The sequence below is a fragment of the Buteo buteo genome, chromosome 18 (genome assembly GCF_964188355.1).
Source record: "Buteo buteo chromosome 18, bButBut1.hap1.1, whole genome shotgun sequence".
NCBI lineage: Eukaryota > Metazoa > Chordata > Aves > Accipitriformes > Accipitridae > Buteo > Buteo buteo.
The window spans coordinates 29,464,880-29,480,276 of NC_134188.1; the positions used below are offsets into that span (position 1 = coordinate 29,464,880).

The 15,397-nt window shown below is 48.8% G+C and overlaps 2 protein-coding genes across 2 annotated transcripts; both read right to left on the minus strand.

The window, feature by feature from the left end:
* Positions 1-1,648: 1,648 nt before the first annotated feature.
* Positions 1,649-2,868, minus strand: LOC142041565 (olfactory receptor 52K2-like). The gene has a single exon (XM_075050486.1). The coding sequence runs from the start codon at positions 2,866-2,868 to the stop codon at positions 1,858-1,860; it is 1,011 nt and encodes a 336-aa protein (XP_074906587.1). The 3' UTR covers positions 1,649-1,857.
* Positions 2,869-7,789: 4,921 nt separating this feature from the next.
* LOC142041566 (olfactory receptor 52K2-like) lies at positions 7,790-9,474 on the minus strand. Its single transcript, XM_075050487.1, has one exon. The coding sequence runs from the start codon at positions 8,848-8,850 to the stop codon at positions 7,852-7,854; it is 999 nt and encodes a 332-aa protein (XP_074906588.1). The 5' UTR covers positions 8,851-9,474; the 3' UTR covers positions 7,790-7,851.
* Positions 9,475-15,397: the final 5,923 nt, after the last annotated feature.

The following is a 15,397-nucleotide window of genomic DNA, read 5'->3' on the forward strand; positions in this document are numbered from 1 at the left end:
TGAACGGCACAGGATTGTTCAGTGCAGGGAGGGGCTCAGCAATGAGGGACGTGTGAGATGGGGAGGAGATGAAGACATGGTCATTTGTGATGTGCAGGGAATGTAATTCCTAGAGATTTTGTCAGAAAGGGGAGGTTTTCCTAAAGCGGGGGTTTTGTTCTGCAGATGCATTCCCTGCCCTAAGAGAACTTTCTTCTGTGTCCTGTCTCCAACTCTGCACTTTCCCAGAGGACTGTGTGTGTATGCTCAGGGTGTGAGATGGAGATGCAGCCTCCAACGCATCTCTGTTTCCTTCAGTCCTGCTTGATGTTTGCTGGTGGTTGCACACTGATGTACGTACCCACCCTGGTCTCTCTGGGTGCTGGCACCCTGGGCTCGTGGGCCCCTATGGTCCATGCTCCCCACTCCAGCAGCTGGTGCTCAGCCCTCGGTGCTCATACACGCACACAGATTAGGGGACTCTCACCCAGGGATGTTGTTAGAAATGGAGTTTAATGAGAAAACGGGGCAGCCTGTGCTGATCAGGCACCAGGCATGGACTGACAGCATGTTGACCAACAGCCTGTTTACATGTGACTGGACCCTTTCATCCCCTTCTCTCTTCTGTTTTCCCACACTTCTTTGTTTCCCAATCCAACCTGATCCCTCCCATTCCCAGCCTTTTGTTCCTCCCCTAAACATCCCATAGTGAGTGCCGCACAGTGCCAAAGTGCTCTTCCTGGCATTCCGTATTGATCGTCCCACCACCCTGCAGGCAGTACCCTTGTCAGTTTGTGAGGACAAAAAACCCAAAAACAACAAAGGAAAACAAAACCCAGTAAAAGAAGTGATACAAAAGGAGGAGGAGCAGAAAAGGTCTTGGTGCTGTGCAAGCGCTGCTCAGCAATAACTAAACCATGGGTGTGTTATCATCAATGCTGCTTTCATTGCAAATCCAAAACATAGCCCCACACAAGCTACTGTGAAGAAAATTAACTCTATCCCAGGTAACACCAGTTCCATGGTGCACGCAGAGGCCTGGCAGAGCAATGCAGAGCTCCTTGCCCCTGCGCAGGGCAGTGCAGCAACACCCAGAGACGAGCAGGTACCTCAGCTGTCTGTGCTGGCCTCCACGGCACTTCTCCTGTGCAGAGGGACCAACTGCCACTTCCACCGGGGTGACTTTACCTGTCAGAGCATGAAGAAGTCATCAAGGAGATGGCAACCGGATGCTACTGAGCTGATGCTCTGGTGTAGCCCCCCTGTAGGGGTGGGGAACAGAGACAGGGGAGAGTCAGAGAGGTGTTCAGGTGATTAACTTTGGTGAGAGATAAAGTGTGCGCTGTGTTTGTGCCTTCAGAATGGTGGCGACTGTGTGTGGGTACCTGCTCCCCAGGGCTGACAGACCTTCACCGAGAGGGAGGGGATGTTCTCAGCAACCTGGTCTGACCTCGTAGGTGACCCTGTGTTGAGCAGGAGGTTGGACTAGAGAGCTCCTGAGGTCCCTTGCAGCCTGAGTTATCCCGTGGTCCTGTGATCCCATGTCTCTTACACCCCTTGGCATGGCTCCACTGCACATAAAGTGGTATATTAAGGAAAGAGCTGTTTTCCGTGGTTCAGCTGCACTAGGTCATTTTGCCAGAACACGGTCAGGTGGTGCCTGCAATCCTTATTTATGTTGGGAGATCTGAGGGAACTGGACCACCCAGAGGTGCTGTGCCAATATCACTGCCTTGGGCTAGGGACCAGCAGGAGAACAACCTGCTGAAGCCCTTGGTGCTGACCTGAGTTCAGTGGGTGCCAACGTTTCCTGGGGCACCTGCGGCTCTGAACGTACACTGAGAGTCGCACCAAGGTCCAGAAGAGGTTTTGGCCATTCTAGGGAATGGACTTTGTCTTCATGAGTCCCAGCCCTGTGCCCTGAAGGCCAGGCCCAATCCGTCCTGCTGTGGGTCTCTGGGAGATCACCTTGCACACTCCATCACGAATCTGCTTTGTCCTGATGCCATAGATCAGGGGGTTGAATGCCGGCGGGATGAGGAGGTAGATATCAGCCAACAGGACCTGGATGTGGGGTGGGAGCTCCTGGTGGTACCTCTCCATGTACATGGAGAGCAGCCCAGGGATGTAGAAGAGGGCTATGAGGCAGAGATGTGAGCTGCAGGTGCTGAAGGCTTTTTTGCGGGCTTGTGGGGAGGAGAGGCTGAGCACAGCTCGAAGGATGAGTGCATAAGAGAGGGCGATGAGCAGCGAGTCGAAGCTGCCCACGTAGGTGGAGATGGAGAGGCTGTAGGTGTTGCTGAAGGCAGCATCTCTGCAGGCCAGTTTGAGCACGGCCATGTGCTCGCAGTACGAGTGGTCCACGACTGCTGGGCTGCAGAGAGGCAGGCGGTGAATCTGGAAAGTGAGGGGGCTCATGAAAACCACAGCCCTGAGCAGGGTCGCCAAGCCAATGGCAGCCACAACGGGGCCGGTCAGGATGGACAAATACCGCAGCGGATTGCAAATGGCCACGTAGCGGTCAAAGGCCATCGCCACCAGCACCCCCGACTCCATCACAGAGAAAGCATGAACAAAGTACATCTGGGTAAGACAAGCATCCAGGCTGATGGCAGTGGAGTGAAACCAGAAGATGCCCAGCATTTTGGGGGTAATGGAGGTGGACATCACCAGGTCAATGACTGCCAGCATGGACAGGAAGAGGAACATGGGCAGGTGCAGACAGGGATCAGCCTTTATCACGCACAGGAGGGTGCTGTTCCCAGCCAGTGTGACAAGGTACATGATGCAGAAGGGGACGGAGATCCAGTGGTGCAGGTGCTGCAGCCCCGGGATGCCTGTCAGGTGCAGCTCCGACAGCGAGGTGTTGGTGGGGTGCGCGTGGGGCATGGTGGTCACTGCAGGAGCCTAAGTGAGGAGAGCCCAGGCACACAGGGACAGCCATACCCTCGGTCACACCAAAGGTCCATCCAGCCTCAGATCCTATGTCCAGCATCAAAAGCAGACCCTTAGGGAAGAATATGAGAAAGGAAACATACCATGACACTTCTCCTGTGTGCTTTCCCAGCTTCCAACAATTTGAAGCTCAGGGACTTCCTAGACTGGATGTGTTTTTTCCATTTTAATTAACCCTACCCCAGAAACCCATCTAGCCTCTTCTGTGCAAAATTTTAGCACCCACACCATCTTTTAGCAAGGAGTTTCACAAACTAATGGCACTTGTTGTGAAATAACCCCTTCCCTTTCTTGTGAGCCTGACATTTGCTAGTGTCATTGAGGACCCATATTTCCTACATCAAAATGGGCAGAGAACAGTTAGTAGAATCCTTGTTCTTCCTCCATGTACCACCATGAGATGTGGAAGTAAGTAAACCTCAGATGATGGAAGTTTTATTCCAGACCTGCAGGAGAATTTTTAAAGCCTCCATCAGCACCGACTATTCGATTTCCCATATTCAGCTCCCATTTGTCTTGCTCTGTATCTAGAAAGATGGAGCTGAAAAGGACTTTCTGGATCACAGAGCTGAGTGCCTGTTGCTTTAGGTGTGACAGCTTACCTTACCCAGGAAAACTGATAGTCAGCATCCTAGGATATTTTGCTTTCATGCATCTGCTGGAAGATGGCTCCAACCCTCCACCCTGCTCCAACAGCTGGGAAATTACCTCTACTTTCCTCTCTCAGTGTGTTCCCATCCAGTTTCTACCACCTCTGAAATTAAATCTGATTACACTTTTCCCTCCCTGCTATTTGCACCCCAGTGTGTCTATAAAGCCACACAACCCAGCCTGACATTTGCTAAGCAAAAGAGCCTCTGCTCCTTTGTCCCCTTTCACAAGACCAGAGCTCTGCTCCTAGTCGCACAAGCAGTTTTCCTCTTTACATCTTCCTTTAAAGCATCTTTCTTGGCTGTGCGTGGTTAGAGTCACACAGATGAGGTCTCACAAAGGGGTCTTGGATGATGCACAACAGTTTGCTTAAGATCAGTCTTCAAAGAGCTCCACTTTACATGCGGTTTCAATAGTACCATGCTTTTGAGGTCCAGTTGCCCACATCACCTTCACCTCAGGAAGGAGAGGCACTGGGGTTTCTGTTTCCCAGGGATGCAACCCATCTCTCAGCCAGATTAATTGCTGTTTTCCAGTAGGACCTTGCAGGCAGAATGTGACATGTCCAGAAAGCATCACATTATCAGGGGTAGATCTTTCCAAGCAAATCTGATTGCTTTCTTTCTTGTCATTTATAAAACATGTTAGCAGATTAAAGTTTCTGAGCAAATCATACTCTCAGAATTGCTTGTTCAGTGGAACACCCTCAGGTAGGATGAACGTGAAGCACAGGGGCAAAGGACTGAGCTGGAGGTCTGCAGATTGAAGTGCATTGTGGCTGGCACTTTAGGGAAAATAATGGCAAACTAGAGGGAGTTCAGAAATAAGGATGAAGTTAAGCTGGAGAGCTGAGGGGACTGGGTCACCTGGGGAACAGTCTATGAAAAGAGCCTTGAAACATGTTAAAGGCTACAGTGAAGTGGAAAGGAATAATTGTCCTACATGTCCTCTGAAAGGACAAGTCAGGGGTCTAAATCCCAGAAAAAGTAGGAGAAATTCAACCTAGGCTTAAAGAAAATTTCTCCAATGGTAAAGATAGAAATGCAATGATGAAAATAGAGCTGCAGTGCCCAAGGAGACTGATGATCCATTTTTGCAGAAGACCAAGCAGGAAAAAAATATGTTAGGGATGACCCTGGTACAACCATGTTGTAATGGCAAGGGTGCCAGATCGGATTGGGTTTTGTTCACATCTGTTCTGTAGGACTTCTGAAGGTGGTCCATGGAGTGACTGCAGAAACACCTTCAAAAACCAAACACGCACATTCGCTCCCCACTCCCCCCAGCCCACGCATTCCCATTCTGAAAGCAAGCAAACAGAATGGAGGAGAATAAAAGCTATATGCCTGTGGATGAAGTCTACCCTTAAATTTATTCAGTTGTAAAGCAAACTCTCTGCAAAGACAATGTGCAAGCTGGTCTGAGAATTTTCTGTTGCAAGAAGACAAGGCTGCCCAAGATCTTTTTCAAAACTCATGGTGCTTTTTTTTGTAAAGAATGTAGTCAAGAAGCATGGAACTGGAGAGGGTCATGGGGCCTTTTCCAGACTCTTTTATCTTTTTTTTCTCTCTTTTTAAATAGATCTATTTTTTTAATGTTTATAAAGAAAAGACTGCAGCAGCAAATCCTTTTGTGCTGCTTCTATTTAAAATCTGTGCACTGATGGATGACCTACCTGGCTTGCTGCTGCAAATTTGTCCAGATAAATCAGCAGGTGTACCCAACTCACCCAGCCCCTGCGGGAGTGGTGCTGGCCAGCCCCGCTTCCACCAGGTATGTCGCCTGCTTCTCTGACCCAGCAGCTTTTAGCGGTGGAAGCATTTATAAGTTTGCTGAGAGGAATCCCCAGTGTGTCTGTCTCATGGCTCAAGAAATGAGTCCACACACATATACGTGTGCAGCTGACTTGCTCATTTACTGACTAACCTCTTAATTCAGTTTAATTGAGAAGATGTTGTGGCCAATCCCCTATAGGGCTTATAACCCCTGCAGTAGCCCGAACTCTACCTCATCCTTTGACCCTTCCAAACACAGGTCCCCGAGCTTGGCGTTGCCTGCTCCCTCTTTTCGGGATGCTGGATCTTTCCAGGTGCAAATGAGGTCTGGGTCTCCTTCCATGGTCTGTGTGACCATGAGATGGAGCTCCTGGCTGTCTCCATCCTGTCAGAGGCTGCAAGTCAGGGGAGGGATGTCCTGTCCCACACTCGTGCTTTGCATTCTCTAAGACAACAGCAGAAAGAGCACAGCTAGATAGAAATCATATGGCAGACCAATTCTGGCCTCTTGGCCTGAGACTAATTTTGTCTATAGTCTCCTTCTGCAAAGTCAGGGTTTGCCATTGAAAGCCCCCTGACCAAAAAGGGCTGGCGCTGCGCGGTGAAAGGGCTGCTGAAAGCAGTGGTGTGCTTCCCTGAAGGGGATGAGAAGAGCTGCACCAAGGCTGGCTGGGTGTCCCCAGGTTTGGGTGATATTGGGAGCAGTGCATCCTACCTGGGCAGCATCAAGCAACGGCGATGGAGGCAGACCCTGTAACTGGAGAATAAATCCGCTGCCTGGCAGGCTCCAGGCAGTGCACCCAGCACCAACACTTTCCAGCCCTGACACTTTCCAGCCCCAACTTGGACCAGGACTACGAGACTCAGGTTGGAAGAGTCTGGTCTCTGAGTCAGGCGGAAGGATCTGTGCTGTATTTTAGTCGTTGGGCATTGTGTAGATTGTACTGTTGCCAAGGGGGTGGTGGCAGTACGGGATGCGACTGTTCATAGTCCAGAAGGCACCCAAAGGCAGCAGTGTCAGGAGACACTGAAAGAATTGAGTTTATACCCACCAGCTTGGGTTTGGTGTTTACCACAGCTCTTTGTAACGCTCCCCTTTCCCCTCTAGCTCAGTGCAGGATACATGCAGGACCTTAGGCTTCCCTTAGAGACCAGACTCATGGAATTCCTGTGCCCTGATTTCCATGGGGTGAAGGTGAGGGAGAGCTGCGATGGTAAGTCAGTATGTGGTGTTAGAAGATGAGTTTTCATCATAGTTAAAATCAGGTACAGGATTTCCAAGGAGAACAAGAGGAGCTTAGTCCCTGTTCTCTGCTCCCCTACTTTACACTCCTGCTCCTTGCCTCCAGTGCTTGGAGGTGACCCTCATACAACAGCCCCACAGGCTTTTTTTTAGTTTATGGCCCTGTCCTTTGCATAAGAAATCTGCATAAAGCAAAGGAGACTTGTGCAGTTGTGCCCTCCAGCTGCTCTATGCACCTGATTGTAAGCAATTCCCACTCTCCCTAACACCAATGCTGCACCTGAGCGTTAGTTCAGGGGAAGGAGCGATGTATTACCCTCATGCAGTGCAGCACATGCAGAATTACATGGTCTCCAAAGAGGAGAGCCAGTTTGCTAAAGTGCCAAAACCACAGGAGTAGGATCTCACAGGAGTTTGGAGGCAAGTGAAGGCTTATGAAAAACCAGAGCTTCTCAAAATCCCATTACAGGTGCCTATGTGCTTATAGGGAAGAAACACAACAACACAGAAAGTTAGAGAGTCTCAAAATTTCATAGAACAACATTTCATGGCTGATGCTGTTTTGGTGTTTCTAATTAGAAAGGAACAAAACCTTACGTGACACTGCAGGGTTTCAGTATGACTTGTAGATCCTGTTCTCAAATGAGCTGGCTTTTTGTGATTGCTGCAAATGCTTCAGTAAGGTTTCAAGACAGGATTGGGAGGAAAACAAAATTTGTTTGGGCCAACATCTGGATGACTCTGTGTGTGTGTGTGTGTGTGTGTAAATGCGCATACACACATACCACACTGTCCTCTCATAGCCAGGCACCAGGATCAGGAAGCTGCTAAATACTAGTAAGTGAATAAATGGAGAGTTACAGACTGGGTGAAAAAGGTACATGGGGAGGATGAATCCATGAACAGACTTTCATTTCCAAAGTGGCAACAGTCTTTTATCAAGAGCTGAGGTGAAGAGGAGAGTCATGAGGTGATACAGATCTGAGGACAACCAAAGATAGAGATAGGCACGATTTATCTTTCCATTCTGAACAGGAATGTAGAATTCACTTTCTAAAAATAATGTTTCACCAGTCAAATTTTCTGTGGTGCCTCCAGCTTTCAGAGTTTGGCCAAGATGATGAAGGGGTCATGCCACTTTTCCAATAGACAGCTTTTTAAGCTTTTTCTTTGCTCCCCAAACATGCTGCCGTTGGTCCCTGGCCCAAACCCTATTCCTTGCCACCTGGCATTAGCGATGGGCTGGAGTCAGGACTGGGACTGGGTCTCTTTCTGGCAGAGCAGGCTCAGCACCCGCTCCTGGATCGGCTTGGTCCTCATCCCGTAGATGAGTGGGTTGAGCATGGGAGGCACCAGCAGGTAGAGGTCAGCCATCAGGATGTGGACGTGCGCGGGGACGTTCTGGCCCCAGCGCTGAGTGTAGAATGAGAAGAGCCCAGGTGTGTAGAAGAGCACGATGACACCGATGTGGGAGCCACAGGTGCCGAAGGACTTCAGACGAGCCTCTCTGGAGGAGAGGCCTATGACCTCCCTCAGGATCAGCATGTAGGAGACAGCGATGAGGATGGAGTCTGAGGCCACCATGATGGTGGCAGCCATGATCCCGTAGATGCTGTTGAGCCGGGTGTCCCCACAGGCCAGCTTCACCACTGACATGTGCTCACAGTAGGAGTGGTGAATGATGTGGGGACCGCAGTAGGACAGGCTGGTCACCATGCATGTCAGAGGGGTGACGATGGCAAAGCCACGCACCACAGCAGCCAAGCCCAGCTTGGCAATGGTGGGGCCAGTCAGGATGGCAGAGTAGCGCAGGGGCTTGCAGATGGCCAAGTATCGGTCGAAGGCCATGGTGACCAGGACCCCTGACTCTGCCGTAGAGAAGCTGTGGATGAAGAACATCTGGGCCACACAACCCTCAAAGTTGATCTCGTGGGATTGGAACCAGAAGATGCTCAGGAGCTTGGGTATGGTGGAAGTGGTGAGCACGAGGTCAATGGCAGCCAGCATGGAAAGGAAGTAATACATGGGCAGGTGCAGGCTTGGGTCCAGCCTAATCACTAGGAGGAGTGTGATGTTCCCCAGCACTGCCATGAAGTACATGGTGCAGAATGGGAAGGCAATCCAGAATTGAGCATCCTCCAGCCCAGGGATGCCTATCAGGTTGAAGGATGTGGAACTGGAGTGATTTGGGTAGGACATGAGGCACTGTTGCAGAGCCAGAAGGGAAGACACAGGAGCAGCTGGCATAGAGAGAGGAATGAGCTGTAACAAGCACTACTGTGGACACCAGCCACCACCCCTGCCTGTCTTCTCAGGCACACAGACCTGGACTCGATGATCTTTATGGGTCCCTTCCAACTTGAGATATTCTATGATATGTTTCTATGATATGATTCATAAACTCCTGCCTCTTATCCAGGTACACTCACTCCCATCACTGGCAAGACGCAAACTCACATGGTCTTAGCCGGAACGTTTGGGAGTTATCTCACCTCTCCTCCCATCCCGAGCCGGCCTCTGGCTGTTGTCTTCAGCCCTCCCCTCCATAGTTTGGGAGTTACAAGCTAGAAGATAAGTACATTTAGTTGCTATCAGTACAAAAATCTAATATGGGAGAAGGGTGAAGGTCCAGAATACTTTGAGGATGCAGCTCAGCAGGACTCTGGCCACCCACACACCTCTGCAGGTGTAAACCATATGTTCTTCTGGGCTGGTGTGCCCCATCTGATTCCCACCTTGGGAAACTGCAGCACATGTATATTTCCAACATCAGTGTTTGTTGTTCAGAGCATTTTTGCTGTGAGAGCTGATGCCCGGGGAAGCAGAGCACTGCCCCAGCTGTGAGCTCTGCTTCAGGACAGCACTGTCAGCTGTGGGGCTGTTCCTACTGGAGCCTAAATCCAAACTGTCTTGCTGGAGTCCCTCTCTGAATGGGCAACCAGCCTACAGGACGCCTGTCTCCTGCGTTAGGAAGGAAAACCAGTGTCATGACCAAAACTGGCCTGAGGCTGCAGCGCTGGTCCCTTCCAGCGCCAGCCCTCCCACAGTGCGTTGTACCTCCTTACCCTCAAGCCCTTGACAAACGGAAGAAGAGCTGTGAATTGTCCCTGTTTTACAGGGAAAACAGAGGCACAGAAGGGTTAAATTAGCTGCTGGCAGTATGGGAATTAGATACAAGTTTCTCAGGCACTTGTACCCCCTGTTTTCCCCAACATACCACAGGGCCAGACTTCATCTCCTCGGCTTTCCAGGCATTTGACTTCCTTGACCTCTAAATAGTTTCATCTATCCTCCAAACTGCTTCGAGTCCTCCACATGACACAAACCAACAGGCATTTCAGTCTGCTTCTAGTCATTGCTATTTGCAATGTAAGACCGAATACTGCAAAGCCAATATTGTGAAAATGCTGCCAAGACAATTTTATTTATAATAGTTTATTGCAAAGAGGACTCTGTTTACAGAGTGGTCAGCTACCTTGGCTATAAATTCAGGGAGGCAGAGCCACAGCTGGCACAAGCCAGTCCAGCAGGAAACATGTCTCGTGCCAGAATTATTTATCTGGCAAGGGCAAACACATCTGAGATCCTGTAATCCTGCGCTTGGGAAAAAAGCAGATACTCCTTTCCTCCTCTCTGCCACAGGTAATTAATCTACAAATCCTGTGTACTGTTCTGGGCAGTGTTACCTGTACTTCATCTTGTATAATAAAGCTATCCAGATTATTAAATAATGCTATTCAACAGGCATCAGACTCAGTTTTTACTGGGTCCTTTCATTTATGTTCACAGTCCTGTGCCAGTTCTGTTCCCTTAGCAGGGTCTGATTTCTTGGGTACACAAACACATGAAATACCAAGGCAGCAACCTCTTTAGCTCAGTCTCTCTGACCAGCCCATTTGGGTGATGCAAAGACACGGTCCCCACTGCGCTTCAGTTTCATCCACGTCATACCTGACCTCCTCTACATTTCACGCATCTTCCTCCTGACATGCCTTGCAGCCACGGTGCCAGTGTGCTAGCAATTGAAGGTGCCTCCGGACCCTGAACACGCACATGGGGACAGGCGTCTAGTGCCACCTCCCAACCCTGCCCAGAGGATCGCACCTGGAGGAGCTCTTCCTTCATCACATCAACTCCAACCCAGCCTTGCACGGACCTCTCACTTCTACCACCAACCCCCAAGAATGACTGCAATTGCAGCCTACATACAAATGCCATGTTAGGAAGATAACTGTGATTTTGGCTATTTTTCAGTCGTACATGCAACAGCAGGGATGGGAGCAGCACTTTCAGACTTGTTGCTGCTTAAGTGGAGCAGTGCTTTCAGGCCTGTTCTGAGCAATTTTTTTGTGCTTCATTGGCACAAAAAGCAGTTAGTTTTATTTTGTGCAATTAAGTAGTTCAGTAACTTGCAAAGTGACATGTTTTGCTCATTGCAGTTGGCAAAATCCAGAAGATTTTCTAGAAATGGGGGACATTACCAGGCACCTTGACCTAGTTTGCTGTACCCCATTTAGATTTGTTGCAAACTTGTACTTTGTTTTTAAGCAGCGAAACAGATTAAAATACCCTCAGAGAATGACCTGCTCAGTATTGAACAAAGTGCAAAAGGAGCTGAAGTCCTTGATTGCTAGCATACTGGCAAAGCGTTCCTCACTTTGTAAGGAGGAAATAGATCCTGGTATTTGAAGCTGAGGTTTTAACTCTTTCCTCACTCATTTTTGTCAGCTCTGCATCTCTGCTGCTAAGCAATAATAATTAAATTTACCAGGTTTGATGCATGTAACATTTTGTGTCATTCTTAGACATTGTAAATCTACCAGCCATGCAGTCTGAGCCTGTGAAAAACATATAGCCAACTCCTTTTGCAACCACGCCCTGATCTGACTACGCTAACAGCCATCCTGCACTCCTGATCAGCATACAGCCTGTCATGAAAAAAAAGATCCCTTGAATTTTGGGGTTTAAGAGAACTAGAGTAATGATCCAGTCCATACCCCTTCCCCACTATAAGATCAAAAGTAACCTCTGATAGATACATGCACAACCTGATCTCCCATTGCAGAAACGCTATACTTTCCCCAAATCACTCATTTCAGAGCATTTTCCTAGCGTCAAGCCTATGTCTCACTGGAGCTCATGACTTTTGTCCTTTCCGTAAGGGAGAAGAACAAATTATTACCTTCCTTGTGGTGTTTGCCATCCTCTTCAGGTTTGCTCAAGCAAAAAGGACAGGACTAGAGCTATGATCAGGTAATTGCAGGTCTTCACAGATGACTGGGTTAGCAGAGGTTACACCTATGTGTCTACAGCTTGTTTCAAGTTGATTTAACCAAGGAACAGCTTGCAGCCAAATAATTAGCACTGTTGTAATTAACCTATGCAAGGAAGAAAACTGAGGTTGCAGGTTTATGACTGGCAGTTCTCGACCACAATATTCACTTGATGTGGGATATCTAGAAGTAATGAAGTAGCTCATTAACTCAATAAGAGATGAATTTCACTTAGATGTATTGGCATATCTGACTAGCTTTTCTGGATAGATTGTTTTATATTCGACCCCGATCTGGCTAAAATTTGAACTTGGCTAAGAACTTGGCACTATGCTTAAAAATACTGGCATAACACCAGATTAAATGAAAAAAAAAAAAGTCTACCCAGCTCACCTGGATGATTTGGATGTGACCCTGGCTGTACCTATATCATCTTCAAATACTTTTTCTCTCTCAACAACCAAGCAACTCCTCAACATGCCAAAAGGACCCGCATGGAAATATTTATACACCTTAAGGAACCTGATTACCTCAATCACTCACTGCTGGGACTTCAGAGACACTAATCATCACAGAGGAGAAACTGCTGCCTGGGAATAACCAGGAATAGCAATGGTTTGTAAACAAATTCACTCCTCTTTCCCACCGCATGGGTTATGTCTGCTTCAGCATTAAGCAGTGCCAAACAGATCTTTGGTCCATAAAGGGGGAAGATTTTATGTCTGGGTGGGCAAATATCCCTCTGAGCATGCCTAGCTGTTCTTCTGGTAAACACACACAAAGGTGCATGTGTCCTTCAGGCTTAATTCTATTGGTATAAAACTTGCTTTGGATTTGGATCCAGTGTCACTGCACTCCTTCTGGGGCACAAGATAGCAGCCTGGATTCTTAGGGCTGTATTTTAATGTCACCTTTCACCTAAGGATCCTGAAGCATCCATGAACATTAGTGAATGCTTTGTAAATGAGTGCTGATCCTTTGGACCTAATTTAGGTATTCCCTGGCAGTCTCTGAGGGTGGACGTCATGTATGAACCACAGATGATCAGTATGGTATTTAGGGAGAGGGGTGTTGGGGAAGGAGGGCAGGAAGCCGTTCAGATAATCACCACATCTGGGATCAATGTCGGTTTTTCAGCTGTTTCAGTCTGGCAACTACAAACATGACACAAAGAGCAATGACTTATGGGTGTGCTGGCCCTTGGGCTACTGGTCCTTCAAAAGAAAGCAACCAAAACTAGGAGAAATCTGTAGAGACTAGAGAGGAGGAGAAGATCAGTTTAAGGGGCCTTGTGGCTTCTGCTGGCATTTTCACTACAGACAAATAGATGGCATGGTTAGAGATGCTCTTGGAAGGAGGCAATCCATGCTGAGGCAGGGACAGCCCTGAGGGACCACAGGAGACCCAAGCTGGGGCAGAGGAGAGCAAATAAGGACCAAGGAGCAGTAGAAGGAAACAGCCACGCACTGATCCGGACCTCCTGCACCACTGTCACCCCACCAAAGGGACTGGGAGGGCAGGACTGCAACACGTGGCAACAACATGGGGAGTTAAGACTAGGACAGGGGAGAAGAGATGCTGGAGTGATGAAAAGTCCGGGAAAGGGGGAGGAACGGTGTTTCCCTAAATGTTCTTTTAAATTATATTTTTAATTCTTTTTTTCCAATTATATTTTTTATTCTTTTTTTTTCCTCAATGCATGAGTGAATTATTAAAAGTTTATGTTAATTTGTCATAAATTAAATTAGGTGAAAATCCCCAGGTCAAGTCTGTTTTGCTCCCAATAGAAACTCCTTGCTTCCTTGGTCTATTTTTTTGTCCCCTCTTCTTCCATATGCCGTTCCTGGCCACACACCCATGGAGACACGTTTTGCTTTCAGACATGTATTTCCATCAGCTGGGCTCTCCTTGCGTTCATGTTTCTCAACATACAATTCATTGGTGGCTTCGGGTATCCAACTTATATTCAGCCTGCTTCTGATGTGGCACACAGGGCTGCCTTGATGTGTGATTTCAGCAGCTCTTGCAGCATCGGGGGGAATGGAGACATGGGTGTGATGGGAAGCCATCCTGAGTCCTGCCCTACCACAGATAGGGTCCCCACAGCCAAGCTATAGCTTCTTTCCCACTCCAAAGTCTGACCTGGCCATCAAGGGACCAGGGACATCTGACCACAGAGGTAGGGAGAGGCCAGGACAGCTGGGGACCACACTGGGTGGGCACCCAGCATCTGTGTTGAAAAGGACCTCTTCAGAAAGCCCTTCCCAGCTGCCATCTCACAGCAGGACTCCCTCAGCATGTAAGCCAAACGTGGATCTGCCAGGCAGCCTGCTGCTCCAGATGCAGTCCCACTGCATAATCCAACGGATGGGTTCCCATCCTTTACAAGCAAAAGTATTGCATTTGTGTGCCTGAAATGGGGCGGCTTTTCTGCTTTGAGGCCTCTCGTCATTATCCCAGTGCAAACAGGAACAAGAAGACCTGAGTGGAGGCTCACTCTAGATAATGCAGAGGTGAACCAGCGACACACCTTGCCCACTGAACACCACTTGGAGATTACTGCATCCTTTACCCCTACCTGGGGTCTCTGAACCTCGCTCGCAGTGCTGTGACTGAGAGGCAGAAGGTGGGGGAAGTCCACCCAGCCAGGATGAGACCTCTGGTAGAGCTAGAGAAGAAATCTTGGGGAATGCTGGGCACTTTTGGTGGTTGGATGGGCCTCCCAGAGATGGTGGCAGTAATTAATTGCTTGGGTTTTGTAAAAAGAGACAGAGAAAGTCTCCTGGGGCTCTGGCCAAGAGAAGCAGCTTAGGGAGAAGGTAAATCACTGCCCTGCCTCCCTTCTTCTGCAGCAAGGGTTTCTTCCAGCTCTGAGAGACAGGAGTTAATCCTGGTCTTCTGGAGCTGAAGACGAGAGAGGGAAAATGACTTGACATTGCTGACTGGTTTGTGAAACCTCCCAGGACCCAGCTTGGCTATAAACTCCCCAGCTGCAGAGCAGATTCTGAAGTCTGCTCAGCAGGCTGGAGAGCCAGAGCTCCTTGGAGCTGTTGCTTACTCAGCTTGGTCAGGAATCTGGTGAGTCATCCCAGGGAGTCTGGTGCACGAGTTGTGCAAGGGGGGAGGAAAGAGAGGATCTGAACCAAGCCTTGATGTAGGTCCTGATCTGTTGTGGGATGGAAACCCAGCTTGAATTCTGACGATGCATGATTTTTTTCTTAGTTTAAGCTGGGAATTCATAAAAGTGCCTGTGCTGGATCAAACCAGAAGTCCTCCTCACCTGAGATCTGCTCTCCAGCTGTGGCTGTGCCTCTGTGCACAGCTGGCAGAGCCCCCACAGCAGTGCTCAGGGGGTCCTGGAGAATCAGAGACATCCTGAGAGGAGGCTGTCAGGATTGTGCCAGCCTCATGGTACTGGGGTCCACCTTCTGCCTTCTCCACCTGCTCCAGGGAAGGAGAGATGTCTTGAATCCAAATAAGCACCAGAGAATTTCATATCTGACCAATGGTGATCATGTTTT

Bases quoted from the DNA above. Each gene is read 5' to 3' on its own strand.
- LOC142041565 (XM_075050486.1), bottom strand. From the start codon at position 2,868: ATGCCCCACGCGCACCCCACCAACACCTCGCTGTCGGAGCTGCACCTG.
- LOC142041566 (XM_075050487.1), bottom strand. From the start codon at position 8,850: ATGCCAGCTGCTCCTGTGTCTTCCCTTCTGGCTCTGCAACAGTGCCTC.